This window comes from Opisthocomus hoazin, chromosome 1, assembly GCF_030867145.1.
Source record: "Opisthocomus hoazin isolate bOpiHoa1 chromosome 1, bOpiHoa1.hap1, whole genome shotgun sequence".
NCBI classification, from domain to species: Eukaryota; Metazoa; Chordata; class Aves; order Opisthocomiformes; family Opisthocomidae; genus Opisthocomus; species Opisthocomus hoazin.
Genome location: NC_134414.1, coordinates 99,559,517 through 99,576,842, shown reverse-complemented (window position 1 = coordinate 99,576,842; position 17,326 = coordinate 99,559,517). Strand labels below are relative to the sequence as shown.

Here is a 17,326-nt window from a genome sequence, read left to right as displayed (position 1 = left end):
CTACTTGCTTCCACATGATCTCTTTGGCATCTCAGCCACTCCACTCTTCCTACTCACTCCTTATAACTCAGCTCAAACAGTTGGTCTAACTTACTGATACAGAGGTGACAGCTATGGTTTATGTCTAACTAGGACAAGCAAACACTAACAGATTCAGCTTTACTCAGCTTCCTCGCACAAAACCCTCTCTGCATCTGTACCTGGTTTACATGGCAAGGTTTACACGTTGAGGGTCGGTCTTCAGGGGTGGCCTCTGTGGAATGAAATCAGGGGCCATGCCTTTGCAGACGGAAATGGTTCAGCTGGCTCCAAAACAGACTCACCACTGCCCAAAGCTGAGCTCAACAGTAAAACTGGTGGCACTTCTGTGATAATATATTTAAAGAAAGGGTAAAAAAATGCTGCACAGCAGCTGTGAGAGAGAGAAGTGAGGAAAACGTGAAACAGCCCTGCAGACACCAAGTCAGTGAAGAAGGAGGAAGAGGAGGTGCTCAAGCTGCCAGAACAAAGATTCCCCTCTAGCCTGTGAAGATGATCATGGTAAAGCAGGTTGTCTCCCTACAGCCCAAGGAGGACCATGCCAGAGCAGATACCCACCCTGGAGCAGGTATGCATGCCCTGATGGAAGATGCAGCCCATGGAGAACTCCTGCTGAAGCAGGATCCTGGCAGGAGCTGTGGCCCGTGGGGTACCCACACAGGAGCAGTCTCTTGATGTTTCCCTTTGTTGAACTCCATGAGATTCCTATCAGTCCTTTTCTCCTGTCATGACCTCTCCAAATGTCAGCACACTCACATGGTCTACCAACCACTCCTCCCAGTTTTGTATCATCTGTGAACCGGCACTGCAGGATGCATTATATCCTATCACCTAAGTAATTAACGAGGATCACAAACAGTATTGGCCCCAGTATTGACCTCTAAGGTAAACTGGTACTGGTTGTCCTCCAGCTAGACTTTGTCACTTATTATAACCCTCTCAGGCCAAAAGCTCAGCCAGTTCAGTCTGCCTTACTGTCTATTTACATAGTCTGTACTTCATCTCCAATAATCTCCTCACTAACAAACTGGTGGTGTCAAAAGCCTTGCTAAAGTCCAAACAAACCACATCCACTGCTCTCCCTTCATCTACCAAGACCGTTATTTCATCACAGGTTATCAGGCTGGTCAAGCATGACTTCCCCTTGGTGAATCCATGCTGCTGACTGTTCCTGCAGACTTCCTTGTCCTTAACGTGCCTGGAATTTGTTTCTAGGATTAGTTGCTCCAGTACCTTCACAGGGATTGAGGTGAGGCTGATCAGCCTGTATTTCCCTGGGTTTTTTTTCTTGTCCTTTTTGAAGCTAGGAAAGACATTTGCTTTCCTCCAGCCCTCAGACACCTTTCCCAATCACCACGATCATTCAAAGATTATCAAGAGTAGCCTTGCAATGACATCGGCCAGTTCCTTCAGCACTCATACGTACATCCCATCATGGCTCATGGACCATTTCAGTCTGTCCAGTTTGTTTAAATATTCCCTAACGTGATTTTTCTCCACTGAGGGCAAGTTTACCTTGCCCTGGACTTTCCCAATGATCTCAGGAGGCTAGGATTCCCAAAGACCTGTCTTACCAGTAAAGCCTGGGGTGAAGAAGGCATTGTGCACCTTACCCTTTTCCACACGCTCTGTTACTAGGTCCTCTGTTCCATTCAGCAGTAGGCCCACACCTCTCCAAGCCTTCCTTTCGCTGCTAGTGTACTTGTAAGGCGTTTCTTGTTGCTCCTTACTTCCCTTGCCAGGTTTAACTTCAGTTGGATTTCAGCTTTCCTAACCCTGTACTTGCATGCTTAGACTCCCAGGTCACTTTACCCTACTTCCACCTCCTATATGTTTCCTTTTTATGTCTATGTTTTGACAGGAGCTCCTTGTTCATCCATGCAGGCTTCCTTTCACCTTTACTTAATTTCCTGCTTGTCATAGTGGACCATTCCTGAGCTTGGAAGAGGTGATCCTTCAAAACAAACCACACTCAGCCTTTCCGCTTCTCGTCCCCTCCAAAAAAAACCCAAGCACTGAACTAAAAAAAACACCACCCCAACCAGCTCTTTTGGACCTCTCTTCTCCCCAGTACAGTCTCTCATAAGACTCTTCCCAGCAAGTTACTGAACAACCCAAACTCTGCTCTCCTGAAGTCCATAGTTGTGATATTTTTTGCTTTCTTCCCTCTACTCAGAATCTTGATCTCCACTAATGGTGACTGGAGAAAGACTACAATCACATCCCCTACCTTCACATCCCTGACTTGTTCTTCTTTGTTGGCAAATATCATGTCCAGCAGAGCATCTCCCCTTGATGGCTCCTCTATCACCTTCATCAGGAAGCTACTGCTAATGTACTCCAGAAACCTGCACTGCACATATGCCCTTCTGTGTTGTCCCTCCAAGCAGATATTAGGGTGACTGAAGTCCCCCAAGAGGACCAGGGCCTGCAAACATAATGCTTCTTCCAGTTGTATGAAGGAGGCTTAATCTATTGCTTCTTCCTGGCCAGGCAGACTGTACCAGACACCTAACACAACACTGTTCATGTTGGTAACCTGCTAATCCTGACCCATATGCTCTCCACTCAATGTCTTGGCCTGTCTTTCCGAAAGAGTCTACACCCATTCACTGCAGCAATCCAGTTGTATGGGATTAATCCCACCGCACCCCATGTTCCCAGTGCGATGACTCTACAACTGCATGCAGACTTCTAATTCTCCTTGTTCATTCTCCATGCTGCATACATTAGTGCTCAGGCATTCCTGAGAGATGCCCAGCCATGTCGATTTCCCAGCAAGGGTATCTCTGCCTAGCTGTGTGATAGATGCTTCCTTATTTCTGTGGATATGCTTGGCATGGGCCCCCTTCACCTTCTTGATTACAAGGTCTCCTCCGTTCACCTCACTCCACCCAATTTTCTTGCCAGCCTGGACCATCACTTCTTTACTTGATCATTGGTCATTCTCTCTCTCTCCCCCTCATCTTTTTCATGGTCTCCTGTCGAAACTGTGGGAGTTTTTAGACAGCAGAACTGGCAGCCAATGTTGAATAGAGGTAGTCTTTGAGACACAATTGTATTTTCACTTTTCATTCAGCTTTGCAAAGATTTGGTCAATCACACAGCATAGAACTACAGGGGCATACACAATTCAGTTCCAGTTTCTTTTGGGACTTGAACATCTGCATGCAAAATAACACCGTGAACCTTGCCGAAGTATCCGAGTGACTTAGAAGATTGATATTGTTAATCCTCAAATCTCAAAAGGGTTAAAATACTAAGCACTAGCAAAGGCTCATTTTTTGTAACAGATTTATTTCCAGTAGCTTATTTATATGTAAAACAACAAACTCAACAGTGACCCATGGACTTTCAGGAACTCCACAGGCAGTATGATGCCATCTTGGTAATTATCAGTGTGTCCTACAGACTGGATCCAGATGTCTAATGTTGAAACAAAACCTTCATTAAAATTCTTCCATTTCAGCCTTCTCCCTCACTCCTGCAACTTTCAGGCTCTTTTGTGCTTAATTAGAAGCATCATTGGGCAGAAAGTCTGTGTTATAAATAATTCCAAGTTAAAAGAAGGAAATCTCTATCAGACCAAACCAATAAACAGTGCATTTTTAAATAAAAGCTTGCTTAGAGATCAACATGTTGAAAAACTCATCAATATTCTTTTGGCATTAAAAAAGCATTATTCCTACTATCCAATAGTGGTGATTGCAACAGTATTTTCTACTGCTTATGTGATACAAAATCTTGAACTCTTATCAGATGGCAGTTGATCTGCCAACAGCAAGAATTCTGAGAAGTGTTTGTTTTCTTGTTTTTTTAATACAGAGCTGCCCTTGATGACTTCCAGGGAACTGAGATAAAATAAATCAACCCACAGCTTCTCCACTCACTTAATCAAACAAATATAATCGAAAAATTAAAATAGGAAGCAAACAATGTATGGACAGATATACTGGATATGAACTTTCTTTTGGGATTCCTTATACTATTTGTGGAATTGAACTACTGATTGACTGCAACAAATACGTTCAGATCTTGAGATAATAAAGAATGAAATGTCCCAAGGGCCAGGAAGAGTAGGAGGAGGTGGGTGAGTCATCTGAAAAAATCCATCATCATAACAGCCTCTAAACAACCACAGCCTAGCTGCACCAGTTGCACAATATTGAAAAGGGATAACAAGTGCAGCATGTAGCTGGACCTACTTACAGCTAATCTTTATCCCCCAAGACAGGAATCAGCTGTATTATAAACATCCGATTCCTTTTGCCATTTTAACATCTGAGGTCTCCTTAATTCTAAGGGAATCTAATTAACCTTGCGGTTATTTAATATTTGAGATTGAAAATACCTAAGAATTAATCTTTATCAATCCTCTCCTAGCAGTATGAGAGAGCACATAAACTCAGCAGAAGCCAGTTTAATAAGCTGCTGGAGAAAAAGAATCCTATCGTACACTGAAGTTTCTAAACCATGTATTACAACCGCTGTTTGACAGAAGATAGCTATTAAAAAGAAATTTGTTACTGCCAAGTACAGCAGAATATGTAGCTATTCCTTTAACTGTGAATTTTTATTAAGATCCCTCTGCTGTCTGAGAAAATACATTAGATGCATTGGAGAAGAATTTTGTTATAACTAGTATTCCAAGTAACACTCAATGATTTCATCTAAGAATTTCCCAATGGCCCCAAAAGACCTATAGGAAATATCAAAGCAGGAAACAAACAAACAAACAGACAAAAGACTTAGCCAATGCTGAATCTGAGAAATTACTCAGGTCCTAGGTAAAGTCCATCTAACAAGCAAATACAAAAATGTGATGCCTTGAAAAGAGGAGGAAAAAAATGCAGGCAGGAAGGACCACAATTCTACAAAACCCAAAGCAAGGGGCAGCAAGTAGTTGTAGCTCTTGGCATAGTTGCCCACCGCCTGAAAAAGGCGCAAAAGAGCACCTAAATGTGTCTGACTCTTCCCTACTGCTGCTAAAAGTCACAACGCAATCCAAGGTGCTCATTTCCTCACAAAGGTAGCCTCCAGAGATGGAATATTCCCAAACCCTATAATCCTGCAAAGATGAGCAAGCAAACAAATCCATTTTTTCCTAATAGTATGCTTTACCCTAGAAAACATTTATTTCCCAAATTTAGAAAAGTAGAATAGCTATACTGCTGCAAGAGGCAAGACAGTCACTGCTCAAGCCATTCACTTAAATGAATGGCGTCAGTTCATCTAACTCCGTAAGCACCATCCTCTTGCTTGGAGTCAGGTAACATTTCTTTTTTTAATATCAAACTTTTTTTTTTTTTAAATTCAGTAGGATTTTGGAAAACCCCTTTTTATTTTGAAAACACTTATCTACCTCATCTCCTCTCCTTTTTTTCAAAAAACACTGCTGAATGCAATAGCACAGATGATTCCTCCATCAGATTTCAAATTTCTCCTGCATCTTCCTTCTACCTACTTTAAAACTTTTCCATCTCAAGACATACAGCAGCAGAGTCCAAGTATTCTCAATTTTATTTTGCCATTCTAAATTTCCAGAGTTCAAGGAGTCATAAAAAATTACAGTACGAAAAAAACCACCAACTGTCCTCAATCAACTGTAACTACAGACTTCAGCAGGAAAAAAGTTTAAATCCATGAAAATGCTCCAGTCTTGCACCTGGTTCTTAAGAGAGTTCTTTTTCCTGCACAGATGAGCTCCCACATGCTCCTTCTGAAGCTGTGCAGCTCTTAACTTTAATACAAGGGAATTTCTCTGTGCAGGAAGCGGCAGCAACATACTCCTGAAGGGCGAGGGAGAAAGGCAATTTCCTCCCCAGACTGATTCCCAGTAGCTCTTCCAAATTCAGCCAGATTCCCTGCACTGTCTGACACAATATGTGGAAATTAACAGTAAATATTATTGACAATTCACGAAACGATGGGCTCTTACCAATTTCCACTGAGATCTCCTTGTATTGTAAAATCTAGTCATTTGAGTACCTGAAGTGTTTTTCAGGTCCTTATTTTACAAACACAGATTTTCACATTTTGCTTGCGTAACAGATTTGGATGATAAAAACTGTCCTAATATCTGAGTACGGAGGTATATGGACAACAACAAAAGGAAAAAGGAGAAGAATGAATTTGCAAAGCAAAAGAGAAGCAGCATAATGAATGGCGGAACAGAGGCCAGTGAACAGAAGGAAAGGAGGCACAGGAACTGAAATGATATCAGATGCTGTAATGATGCTAAACTTCCACAGAAGACCCTTTTTCTGAGTAACTTCTTCATCCTCTCAACTGAAAACCTTTACCCAGATTTAAGAAAAAAAATAAATAAATACAAATTGCTTGTTGGTTTCTTACTAGTCTTTGATAAAATCAGTTGTACCCAGGGTATAAGACTAAAAGAATTAATTACCATCAGAATTTCTTATACCAATGGAGGATCTTCATTCTAAAAGAACATTGGAGAGCAAAATATGCACCTCTGTCCTTAGAGTACTAGCAACAGTAACTACTTTTGCTGGAAAAGTCTCTAGTTCAAAGAATAACAAAGTGTTAAATTCACTTGACAAATGAGACATCTACCAGACAAGCGACCTCCTAACTTCCCATATACCTATGGATGAGTTATGCTTTAACATAAGGACTCTTTCCTTCCAGTATTTATAGGCAATTTTTCAAAAACAGAGCATATACCATATGATATACTATCTTGCTACCATTTTGTGCCTATAAACAAGTCCAAGTGTGTACTTAGCAGATAAGTTTGAGTAACAGGAATGTGAACTACTTTAAATTTTTTTCCTAAAGTACTTGCCTGTAGTTACCACATGGTGGTATCCATACCAACAGTTTCTCCTGTATTGTAACAAAATTAATACCCTAAATTGCTTCTGTGGATCTCTCTGGACTGATAAGGAGATGCCATTTTAGTTAAATGGAAAGACTGGAATGCCAACTCTCCTTATTGATATAGATCTGGGGCTGAAGCAATTCTCATAACTTCTGGCAATCTAAATGCTGAGGGAATGATACAAGTAATAACCCAATAAAGCCTTATCCTTGGAAGAAATTGACATATTCCTTTTTTTGTTTTCTCAGTTCAGCAATCATCACGCTAGCATCTCCTCTTCCAAAAGCATGGTATTCACAGCTCTGCTTTGTAAAGAATGAAAAGAACCTTGCAACGTTGTCTAGGAAAATAATCAAGGTAAGAAAGCAATGTACAGTAGCAGTGTGTTTGCTCTGTGGTAGCATGTTAATATTAAGATGCAGAGCTAGCTCCAAATGCAAAATGCTATCACCAGGCCCAGATCCCTGTGTAACACCAAAGCTGGAACGGATGCAGTGGGTCTGCTGTTGGAACAAAAACAAACAGTTAGATGAAACACACCTTGTACATGGCACACGTCGCTGTTGGCAACTTTGTTCTTTCTATTTACTACTGATTTAATGACTTGTGACACTACACTTTAACAGTGATATGGGTTTTCATTAGAAGGGTCTTAAAAGAACAAAACTAATTAAAAACAGTAAAAGGATAGGGAAATAAGGAAAAAAGATACATGTTTCAGTCCAAAACATTCAGTTCAGAATGTCTTCACTGACATCTGCATGCAAGTTTCTCCCAGCAACACACATTACAAAAAAAAAACCCTACTTCACCCTCAGTATTGTCAAGTTCACTATTTTTAGCTATTTTAGCTTTATTTAATTTAATGATTTCATCCAAATAATCTTAGCATTTGAAAACAATTATGGTGGTCACATCAAAAGGATTGTACAGCAACGTTTAGAACACTGTAGGTTATTTGCACAACTAATCTAAAGCTTTAAATTAATATTCAAAGAAAATTTCCAGTGACACAAGATGTACACTTAAAGTTAAGAACATAAACCTTAGTAGCATTCATTAAGTGTATTGCTTATTTGTATTATGAAAACTAGACCACAGGAAGAGTACTTGCTGCCTTCTGTGCTTCTCTCACATGTAGGTGAAATATTTGTACATCAAATAAAAATACAAGAACAGCCACCTGCACCTCAGAACACAAGTATAAGCAGTTGTTGTAAAATAACTCTTAACAATTACATTATTAGGTCATCCTCCTACACTTACTATTGCTTTCATGTTGAATAGAAAGACCCTTACAAGTTACAACAGCTTTCGAAGACTAATAGAAATAGAAAAAACAATAATCAAGATAGATTCAGAAAAAGTGGAACAAACTAATAAAAATTCTTCAGTACAACCTACAAGTAAGCATCTTGCCAGAATGAAAAATGCATTGAAAATAAATACAAAGGGACTTTTTCTTCTGCAAAGTACTTCAATAAAATATAAAACAGATTGCACCAAATGGAATTCCAAAGACAACACATGTTCCTCTGAAGTACACTTATGAACCATGATTAAAGATGTCCTTGCCAAGCTGTATTCAGAAAGGAAAATTATGAAGTCTCCTAGGAAGCAGTTACCTACCCAGTTCTTTATAGTTTGTATATTTTGGAAGTCTTTCATAGACTACATTCCACCATTTTCAGGTACAGTTATGGTCTAGTGACAATTCTCCAAATATACTCTGAATCTGAAATCAATTGGTTCACACATAGGTGCTAGAAGTATGTATGAATATTACGTTGCATCTTTAGTTATCCTAATTAGCATTATATTTCAGATTAACTTCATTTTTAGCCTTTTCTTAGGGTCCTTTTTCCAGTTGTACCAAAACACAGATAAGCCAATACCACCTGTCCCTTTACTGAACCACATCCTCCAGCGGTGCCTTGGGTTCTCAAACTCAGTACGTTTGGCAGACTGACTGCCAGTAGTACCAAAAAAAGCAGATAAGCTGGGATTTTAAGACATATTGTACATTTTTAAAAAACAAACAAAACTAAGAAAACCCACAAAAACCTCAGGAGTTTTAGCTTCACACTTCAGGTTGGGAAATGACAGAAACAGAAAAGAAAGGTTTCTGGGGGTTTTGGAAGCAACTGGAAGTGATTCGATACAATGCTGCATTCATACTGATGCCTTTGATCAGCGACTACCAGCATGTCACACATTTCCAAGGCTACCACCTCAGAAAACTGAAATACTTGCTTTGAAGTGCTTATCGTATTACAAAATAGAGCACAATGCCCGGAACAAACAGTGCTCCATCTGTTTTTTTGTGTTCTGATTTCTTCTTTATCTGAAAAATCATGAAGAAAATGATATTACTAATATGCCCACACCACCATAAAGAAACACCTTTCCTTACAGTCTTGCATTTGAAGAGGCAAGCCAGTTTTAGCCCACTCTATTAGACAAGGCACTATATTTCCTCAGTTAAATGGGCTGCACAGCAGTAGGGGCATTGCACTTCGAGTTGGTTATCTCAAGGTAGAAAGACTCTGCATGGATTTCCAAATAGTAGTTTTGTACAAAAAAAAGCCTCAGCAGGTGCTGAATGTACATCTCTGCAATGCACAGCATCTGAAATGCTTTTTAGCAAATCAAAGGGAAGAACAACCAGCCTGGCCTTGGAACACATGGACAGAAACCAGCAAAGATTGGAAATCTTCGCTTTGTCATCCATCACGCTCCGCAGCCTCGCCAACACCAAGTGCTGCATACATTCATGCTAAGCCTGTTTCTCAGAACCAGCTCTACATAACAGTTCAAAAGGGCAGTGGGAGAAGCAAGAAGCAGCAGCAGCATCACCCTGGAAAAGCATATGAACCTTTACAGAGCTGATACTTAGCTCATCTAAGTGAATTTGAGTCATCTAACATAGCTGACTCTTCGTCTGCCTCCACACATTGTTCTCCAAAATTTTTACTTTCTTCCCCTCAGAGAAGAACACATGGACTCTATTAATAACCCTGAGTCTCTGCTTCTCCCATCAGTGACTGCTGAGATCCACACCAAGATCTTCAGCTTTATTTATCTATTAGTAAATCTAAGTCATGTGAAAAATGAAGTCTCCCTCCTTGTCCCTATCCTGCAAATACAACAAGAGAAAGAAAAAGGTGACTGCCTTGCATTAGCCCCATATTGCATGGGCTCCTGTACAGAGGTAGAACCCTACTTTGTCTCCCTGTGACACCTTCCAAACGTCCCCTCCCGCAGTCAGCTCTGAAGACACAAGGCATACAGCTCCTCTCAGAGGAAGAAAGTTCAAGAGCCTTACTAAAGCCTTCCATTCACAGAGGGTAAATTCAGCCAAACTGGGCAAAATCTACAGAAACCAAAACCATAAAAAACACTGTCATATATTTTTGCACTTGTTATCTTTCTTACTTTTTTGCCTTGAAGCAATGGACACAATCTTTTGTCCGCAGAGGGCCAAAGCAATTTTCTTTCTTTTTAACACACTTTAACTGTGCCACCTCCCAACACTCATCCTTCTCTGGGTGCATCTAGAAAATCTTCACTGGGTACCATATCTATATCACAGAATGTATTTTTTTAACAACAATAGAAAGTGTTACCTTATCCTTTTATCTTCAACTTTTTTCAGATATTCATCTCTCTTCAATACTCCCAATATGGTTTCCCTTTCATGTTCTAACAAGAATGACAAATTGATGATCTCCAAGTGCTTCGTCATGATTCTTCAACAGCCACTCTTGCAATGACTGCTCTCTCCAACCAATTCTTCCAATGATTTATTTGCACAAGTGCAAAGGCACGTTTGTGTCAGAGTCACAAGATCCACACAGTCAGGAGGTATATCGAAAAATGCTTCTTTAAGTTAACAAGGCGTATGGAATGTATTGCTTTGCCTTCCAACTACGCAAGAAATACAGGTTTCTTCTTTGTTTCTTCCTCAAGAAAGCCACCCATTTTCCTGGTTACTGAATGCCCTTGTGTCCTGGCTGATGCTCACTGGCACGCTGCAAGCCTTCAGACTGCATTCACAAGCAGCTGCAGAATCAACTTCCTGGCATAATTGTAGTTCGGAGCCACAAAATAGCTGGGTATATTTATTTCAGACTACCTGAAAGTCAAAACAAACAAGTGTGGGTGATTTTGACATTACCATCACGGTCTGATTTGGGAAAGGCTTAATCTAGTAATGGTTTGAAAGCCACCAAAAGAATGAACGCCTACTTACTTGCAGACTAGCAGGTTGCCTCAGGGGCTACTTATACGTCATGTTTTCTATGTTTTTGTATAATTACTCACTAATGTTTGATTACTATGCTCCTACGAGGGGTCTGCAATTATCTTCCTACTACAATACATTTGAATTACTATATTCACCTTGTAATACTTCCATCCTGATAGTAATAAGCCTGGGAGGGGAAGGAATAATTCTACTCTTCTCCCTGAGATTACTTTAAGTGAAAAGTACAAAGTAACAAGTGGAAGGGCTTCAGAGGACAGCGCTAAAGGTAAGACTCACTCCAAAACAAGTATACACCTTCATCTTGGCAAGTCATCCATTATACTCCCTTCACAGCCAATCCAGAGAAATAGGAACTTTCAAAGAGCAATTTATCCGCTTACTGCGGACATTTAGTTTGGGATTACATGTTCTAGAAATGTCCATTCCCTCCGAGTAAATACAGCAACAAATTACAGTGACTTATTAACACATAGAAACCCAGAAGACAGACAAATTTCACTGTTTGTTTTGTCGGGGTTCTTTTGTCATTTCTAAACAGAAAACAACTTGCAAGCAAACCCAGAAGAGACACCCTAGTCCACACTGGAGCTCTGAACATGACTGTATTTGCAAAGAGTCACAAGGAAGATACTTTGCAAAATATCTAAAACTTCTAGTCAACTGGATGAAACATCCACTCCTTACAGTCTTGTAAGAAAACTCCGAGTTTCACATCGAAACAAGGCATAACCTCCAAGACACTTTTCCTTAATAAAATGAAGCTATGTGAACACATGCAATTTGTACTTTAAAGTATGCACATATATATAGTATACAAACATAAACCCACTCATACACAAAAAAATGCATCCACATCATCACACGTAAGTGCAAATACAAATGTGTGCAGACATAGATGCATATATGCTACAGGATAACATTGATTTATTTTATATTGTGTATGCTGAAAGAACTAAAACAGCTTTTAAGAAACCCTTTTTTTTTTTTTTTTTAAAGCAGCCTTCAATTCACTAGCTTTCAACGGTTTGGAAAGGTTTTGACAAAGATAAACAGCAGAGAGAACTGAGGCAGTAGTGTTCACGTTCCGAGACAACTGTGGGTATAAGACAAGATATCCTTCTGTTTCCCTTCCTAACAACCACTGAAGAAGTAAATACTGTTGCCAATGGCATCATATTAAATTCTTGTGTTGCTTTTCACCAACTACTTCAGTATGAGTTCTGCAATCACAGAATCACAGCATGGTCGAGGTTGGAAGGGACCTCTGTGGGTCATCTAGTCCAACCCTCCTGCCGAAGCAGAGTCACCTACAGCAGGCTGCACTGGACCTTGTCCAGGTGGGTCTTGAATATCTCCAGAGAGGAGACTCCACAACCTCCCTGGACAGCCTGTTCCAGTGCTCCGTCACCCTCAGAGGGAAGAAGTTCTTCCTCATGTTCAGACGGAACTTCCTCTGCTTCAGTTTGTGCCCATTGCCCCTTGTCCTGTCACTGGGCACTACTGAAAAGAGCTTGGCCCCATCCTCCTGACACCCACCCTTTAGATATTTGTAAGTATATATTAGGTCCCCTCGCAGCCTTCTCTTCTTCAGGCTGAACAAGCCCAGCTTCCTCAGCCTCTCCTCGTAGCAGATTTGTTCCAGTCCCCTCACCATCCTTGTAGCCCTCCGCTGGACTCTCTCCAGTAGCTCTTCATCTTCCCAGTCCATTCCCCCAGTTATTGACTATTTATTAGTAACAGATACAAATGTCACAATTTAAGTTCAAATGAGATTTTTCTGCATATTAGTCTTACATGAGCATGGGAATTTATTTTGATATTTTGCAACCTGTTTCAATTAATCTTCAAAATTTTCAAATTCAAAAATCATCAAGTGTACACAACTGGCATGTAAGTTTTTTTAATCTGTTTGGTTTTTTTTTCCTAAGAAAACAGTAATATAAATCTTACTGCTTCTGCAATACAGATCCAACTATCAGAGTCACTTTCATCAGGTAAGAAAATTGGCCAGAAAGGTCATACACAAACTGAAAGCACACAACAAGTCAATGCAAGGCGAAAATACAACTCAGCATTGCCAATTATGAGCTTACTATTAGTGAAAATTGGGAAACAACAAACCACAGAACACTACTTCTGGCTAGATTATTCTGTTAAATATATACAAGCCAAGTAATAAAAACACACATGGAAAAGATTTACTTTGATTCTCTGCATTTATTTTAATAGAAAAAATTTAAAAGACTGTTTATTCTTAAATTCTTGAAAATGGTGTTTCTGTTAATACCGTAAGGCCAAGTTACTTGTAAGCAAAAGGAGAAATCCAACATGTGAGTTATCCTTTGTTACTGTCAAGAGGGTTACCTTCATTCTTGAACCGCCTAGCAAAATGCCTGGCAAAACCAGTACTTTCATCCCAACTGGATCCTAACATCAGTGGGCTAGGGAGCATGGGGCACCAGCCTAAAACTCACAGAGCCAAGTTCAGCAGAACAAAGCACTGGTAAGAGAGATGAGATAACAAACTATCAGATTAGATGGACTTAAGAGTGTGCTATGCTCTCTCGTGCCAGATCTAAATCAGCTGAAAGATCATTCCACAAAGTTCTGACAGCTTTCACTAGTGAGGAAATCCTAAACCATAGAACACGCACCACTGGCAGGGGTGGCAACACTTGACAGAATCACAGAATGTTAGGGGTTGGCAGGGACCTCTGTGGGTCATCTAGTCCAACCCCCCTGCCAAAGCAGGGTCACCTACAGCAGGCTGCACACGACCTCGACCAGGCGGGTCTTGAATATCTCCAGAGAAGGAGACTCTACAACCTCCCTGGGCAGCCTGTTCCAGGGCTCCGTCACCCTCAGAGGGAAGAAGGTCTTCCTCATGTTCAGACGGAACTTCCTGTGCTTCAGTCTGTGCCCGTTGCCACTTGTCCTGTTGCTGGGCACCACTGAAAAGAGTCTGGCCCCATCCTCCTGACACCCACCCTTGAGATATTTATAGGCATTTATAAGGTCCCCTTGCAGCCTTCTCTTCTTCAGGCTGAACAAGCCCAGCTTCCTCAGCCACTCCTCATAGGAGAGATGCTCCAGTCCCCTCATCATCCTCGTAGCCCTCCGCTGGACTCTCTCCAGTAGCTCCTCATCTTTCTTGAACTGGGGAGCCCAGAACTGGACACAGTACTCCAGATGAGGCCTCACTAGGGCAGAGTAGAAGGGGAGGAGAACCTCCCTCAACCTGCTGGCCATACTCCTCTTAATGCACCCCAGGATACCATTTGACTTCTTGGCAACCAGGGCACACTGCTGGCTCATGGTTAACCTGTCATCAACCAGCACACCCAGGTCCCTCTCCGCAGAGCTGCTCTCCAGCAGGTCCGCCCCAAGCCTGTACTGGTGCATGGGGTTGTTCCTCCCCAGGTGCAGGACCCTGCACTTGCCCTTGTTGAATTTCATCAGGTTCCTCTCTGCCCAACTCTCCAGCCTGTCCAGGTCTCACTGAATGGCAGCACAGCCTTCCAGTGTATTCACCACTCCTCCCAGTTTTGTGTCATCAGCAAACTTGCTGCGGGTACACTCTTAACTCTTCATCCAGGTCATTGATGCAGAAGTGGAACAAGACTGGGCCGAGTACTGACCCCTGGGGGACACCACTAGTTACAGGCCTTGTAGGTATAAAGCAGGTAGGATTTAAATCCCACATGAATGGGGATCCTTCTGAGCCACAGGTCAACAGGCAGTCAGCAAGCCCTGGCTCTTCTGAAGAATAGGTTGTATTTAGGGGCCAGCACCAGAAGTGATGGTAAGAGGTTTGAAGGCATGGAGAGTGGAAGCATGCAAGAAGAGGTTAACGAAGGAGAGAATGGAAGAATTATTCTTACTGCCTATAGGCACAACCTGATGCGACTGATCTCTGAGTTACCACTGCCTTCCAGGCCAGGTGAGACTGAAGACTAGAGCAGACTCAATAGACAGTGGTCTGGTCAACAAAATTCTGGTATCTCATGCTGACAGCTGACCTTTTAGGTGAACTATGTGTATCTTGAATATACATTATTATAGTCTTGTTTGTAAAAACAACAGAAACTACATTAGTGTTTGCAACATAGAGAATAATGCATGGCATTATGTTTACCAAATAGACAGACAGACCCAAATTACATTCATATTACCCACATTAACAGGAAGATATTTGTAGTAAAATCTATTCTTACAGAAAGACTATAGTCAACTGCAATTTTATTCTATTCACAATGGGTTTTGCTGCTTTCTTTCTATTTTTTACTGAACATACCTGGGAATAGACCCTTCGGACTCGTTTATGACAAAAATCTTGTGTGTTTTATCTGTCTTTATCACAGAACAGCGGGATTTGGCAACTGTTTGAAAATAAAGTTTTACCTGCTTATGTGTTCAACAAGCTCTATGTAGGTTAAAATATCTTGTGAATTAGCAAAAATAATTAGCTAAAGAGGATGCCAGCATGGCAGCCTGTTTAACAATCTCATTCTCAGTGTTAGCAAGACACAAGCTCCACCAATGACGGTCCTAAAAATCTAGCACCCTCCAAGTTCCCTGATTGCTTTGGTGGGGGAACACAGTCTCCAGCACACCACCGACCATGTCCGCAATTTGCAATTCGGTTTCTGTGTTTCAGGCTGCAGTAACATACCTGGTGCTGAAATAGCCCAATTTTTCTGTCTGCCAGCTATCCGACCTACGTGTACCAACCAGCTAATCGACACTAAGATTCGGACCCACCTCACCTTCCAGATTTTCCTCTTCACTATGAAATTGCTACTCAAAAATAATACATTTCCTACCCAGACACTGCCTAGCTGTTGAAGCTTCAACAAGTATCTTGAGAAGCTCGTATTTGTTCAGACAGAATTCCTTCTAAACACACCACACTTCTGACCTCCGCCTAGGTGATATCCTTTACCCGAAGCCAGCTGAAGCACTAGCAACAGGTATCTTTACCCTACACGAAGCAGATCTAGTAAAAAAAAAAAAAATCTCCCTGCATCCTACTTCACTCTTGCCTGACGAGACAAATTCTGCGTTGAAACTCTGGTAACACTGCCTTCATTCTGCCACGTGCTCGTACAAGAGGTACCAACATATTCCCCTTCCTCACAGCAAGAGACCACCTGGTTTAGCTCCCGTACCTGTTGTGGTAAGTGGTGGGTGTTTCTGTTGTACACATAGTTTTTAAACAAAAAGAACAGTGATAGCAAAATCAGCAGGAACACTTGTTCTACAGCAAAGGAAACTAATAAGTAATGAGATACTGTTTCTAACAAACTACCACTTAAGATATCCCTGCTTTAGACAACACATGATTAGAAACCAGGCCTGTATTTCACATTAAGATTTAACAGGAAAATTTGCTCTTCTCCTTTCCTGCACTACTTTTTGATCCCTCTCTAAATAGTCCAAAATAAATCAGCTGACAAAAGCTGCATTATTACCAACCTAGGGTTTAAAAACAAAACCAGCCAGCCAGAATATAGAAAGTGAAAATACTCCTTTTAACAGACTTTTGATGTTTTATTAAGCAGCCCTGTGGCTGGTAAGGAAACGTAACTGTTTTCATCCTAAACCGAGTGAAAATTCACACAACAGAGCATTTGAGGAGCGCTAAAATGCAAATTAGGTCACTTGGAAAAATGCAGAGCCCCCTAAAAGGACAGGCTTCATTCTGTTCTATATTCAACATGTAGATAGAGCATTGATTTCTTAAGTCTGAGTAAAGCAATGATCTAATACCGGACCTGCAAAAGAAGTAGTAACGGAGGAGGAATGAACGAAAAGACACAGCCACAAGACAGTGCGTAAGCGACCCTCTCAAGCATGTGGTTGTTTTACCTTCCCTCACGGAAAGGGCTAGAAGACGTGCTCATTGGGACTATCCACATGCTTTTCCCACTTCTCTCATCGCTGTAGGAAGGGATTTCTAGAATGGAGTCCTCCTCTCTGAAGCTATTGTTGAAGGAAGATACATTAGAAATAACAGACTCTTATTAGCACGTGACAGCTAATTAGATACAACTGAATAATAAGGTGCAGTTTATCCTGCGGCATACCTGCATCCTCATACATAGGTACCACGTCTATCCAGAGAGCATCTGCTCGCCCTCTCAGGACAAAAGAATTACTTAAGGCTTGTTCAG

At 41.1% G+C, this 17,326-nt stretch overlaps 1 protein-coding gene across 5 annotated transcripts in view; it reads right to left on the bottom strand.

The window, feature by feature from the left end:
• Positions 1-17,326, bottom strand: part of SYTL5 (synaptotagmin like 5) — a 97,857-nt gene that overhangs the window by 57,104 nt on the left and 23,427 nt on the right. For all 5 annotated transcript variants that reach the window (XM_075430522.1, XM_075430517.1, XM_075430549.1 and 2 more), the window contains one exon: positions 10,513-11,021. In XM_075430522.1, coding sequence (XP_075286637.1) covers positions 10,513-10,631 — 119 coding nt within the window. In that variant the 5' untranslated portion in view covers positions 10,632-11,021. The remainder of the gene's footprint in view (positions 1-10,512; positions 11,022-17,326) is intronic.